At 39.4% G+C, this 1529-nt stretch overlaps 1 protein-coding gene across 1 annotated transcript; it reads left to right on the top strand.

The window, feature by feature from the left end:
- Positions 1 to 172: 172 nt before the first annotated feature.
- On the top strand, positions 173 to 1190 carry LOC107579176 (kinesin-like protein KIF15-A; the record flags this gene model as incomplete). Its single annotated transcript, XM_016265036.1, has 4 exons — positions 173 to 197; positions 733 to 916; positions 989 to 1065; positions 1142 to 1190. Coding segments are annotated over 4 exons (335 nt in total), but the record flags the coding sequence as incomplete, so codon positions are not given.
- Between the last annotated feature and the right edge of the window lie 339 nt (positions 1191 to 1529).

Below are 1529 nucleotides of genomic sequence, written 5' to 3'. Positions count from 1 at the left end.
GTAATGTTTGCAACCTTCGCATGATACGAACTAAATATCCGAAAACAAAAGATAGCTACTAATGCACACGTTAATGTTTACTGACATTAGCTTTTGTTGTGGTGTATATTAGCATATTGTTTACTATAGATTTGCTCTTAAATGAACTGTATTGTTTATGTTTCCTGTGCAGCAACCGCGGATTCTAACGCCAGCAGGTAAATAAATACATAAATATACACACAGCTATGATACTGCGGTCCAAAACACACAAAAACAGGGAAGGATTGTGTGTTGAAGAATAAACCAGATTAACTTACGTTACAGCTAATGTTCTATACCGTTATAGAACGTAACGTTACACAGTTTGTACTTTAAAAAAAAAATACGATTTAACTCACTTTTTTCAGTGTTTATTACAGATCAGTGAATAAGGATATACGCGATGCTAGGCTGTTGACATTCGTCTGACAGAAACAAATCAGTAGCACTTTGTTCCTCATATCTTCGCTGCTGATATAGACATTTTTCAAAGAATTTGTGCTCTGAGACCCCCGCAAAAAAAGTTAATCATCATCATTTACTCCAAACCTGTTTGAGTTTATTTCTTCTGTTCAACACAAAAGATATTTTGAAGAATGTGTTCCATAAAAGAAAGAAAGAGATTCATACAGGTTAGGAAGAACAGGAGGGTGAGTAAATTCTGACTTTTTTTTGTGTGTGTGTACTATCCCTTTAAAAATGTTCCTACAGTGATGGAGATGCCATCAAGGTGTTTGTGCGGGTTCGGCCCCTGACTCAAGGCTCTGGGTTAACAACAGACGGCGATCGCAGTCTGTGTCTGACTGTGACCTCACCACACACCGTCAGACTGCACTGCAAACCAGAGCCTCGGACCTTCACATACGACCATGTCGCTGACATGGACACAAGCCAGGTGAGGCAGGGGTTTAGATTCATCTTCTCTAGGTCAGCTCATCATCTCATCACTGCTCTTTGTGTCTCTCAGGAGGAGGTTTTCTCCAGTGTGGCTAAAAACATTGTGGAGTCGTGCATGAATGGATACAACGGGACCATTTTTGCCTAGTGAGTTCCTGTGTGGCTTTTATCTAAATGTTCTAGAGCTGTGGCGTATTCATGATGTGGTGTGTTTGTTTTTCAGTGGACAGACGGGCTCAGGAAAGACCTTCACCATGCTGGGTAAGTCATGAGTTCTCTAGTCAGAAGGCCTACTAGTTAGATCTTTTGTCTGTGTATGCACACACACGCACTTTACAGCAGCTCCCAAAACGTAACTGGACACTTGAGATAAAAATTAAAATTATATTTAATATACTGCAATGATGGCATTTGTTTAGAAAATTAGCTCAAACCCGCTTTTCTAGCAAAATATTTCACATGCTGTAATTGTCAGATATTAGTGGAACATGTTCCTCTTTAGTTAAAATGAGTAACTGCATTATGAAGTATGTGGTTACTCTGCTAGTACACTTTAAGGAATACTTCACCCAAAAATGAAAATTTGCTGAAAATGTACTCGCCCTCAGGCC

This window comes from Sinocyclocheilus grahami, unplaced genomic scaffold (genome assembly GCF_001515645.1).
Source record: "Sinocyclocheilus grahami isolate Dianchi unplaced genomic scaffold, SAMN03320097.WGS_v1.1 scaffold14975.1, whole genome shotgun sequence".
In the NCBI taxonomy this organism is placed as follows: Eukaryota; Metazoa; Chordata; class Actinopteri; order Cypriniformes; family Cyprinidae; genus Sinocyclocheilus; species Sinocyclocheilus grahami.
Note: the sequence above shows the minus strand (reverse complement) of the source record. Positions and strands in the feature narration are given on the sequence as shown.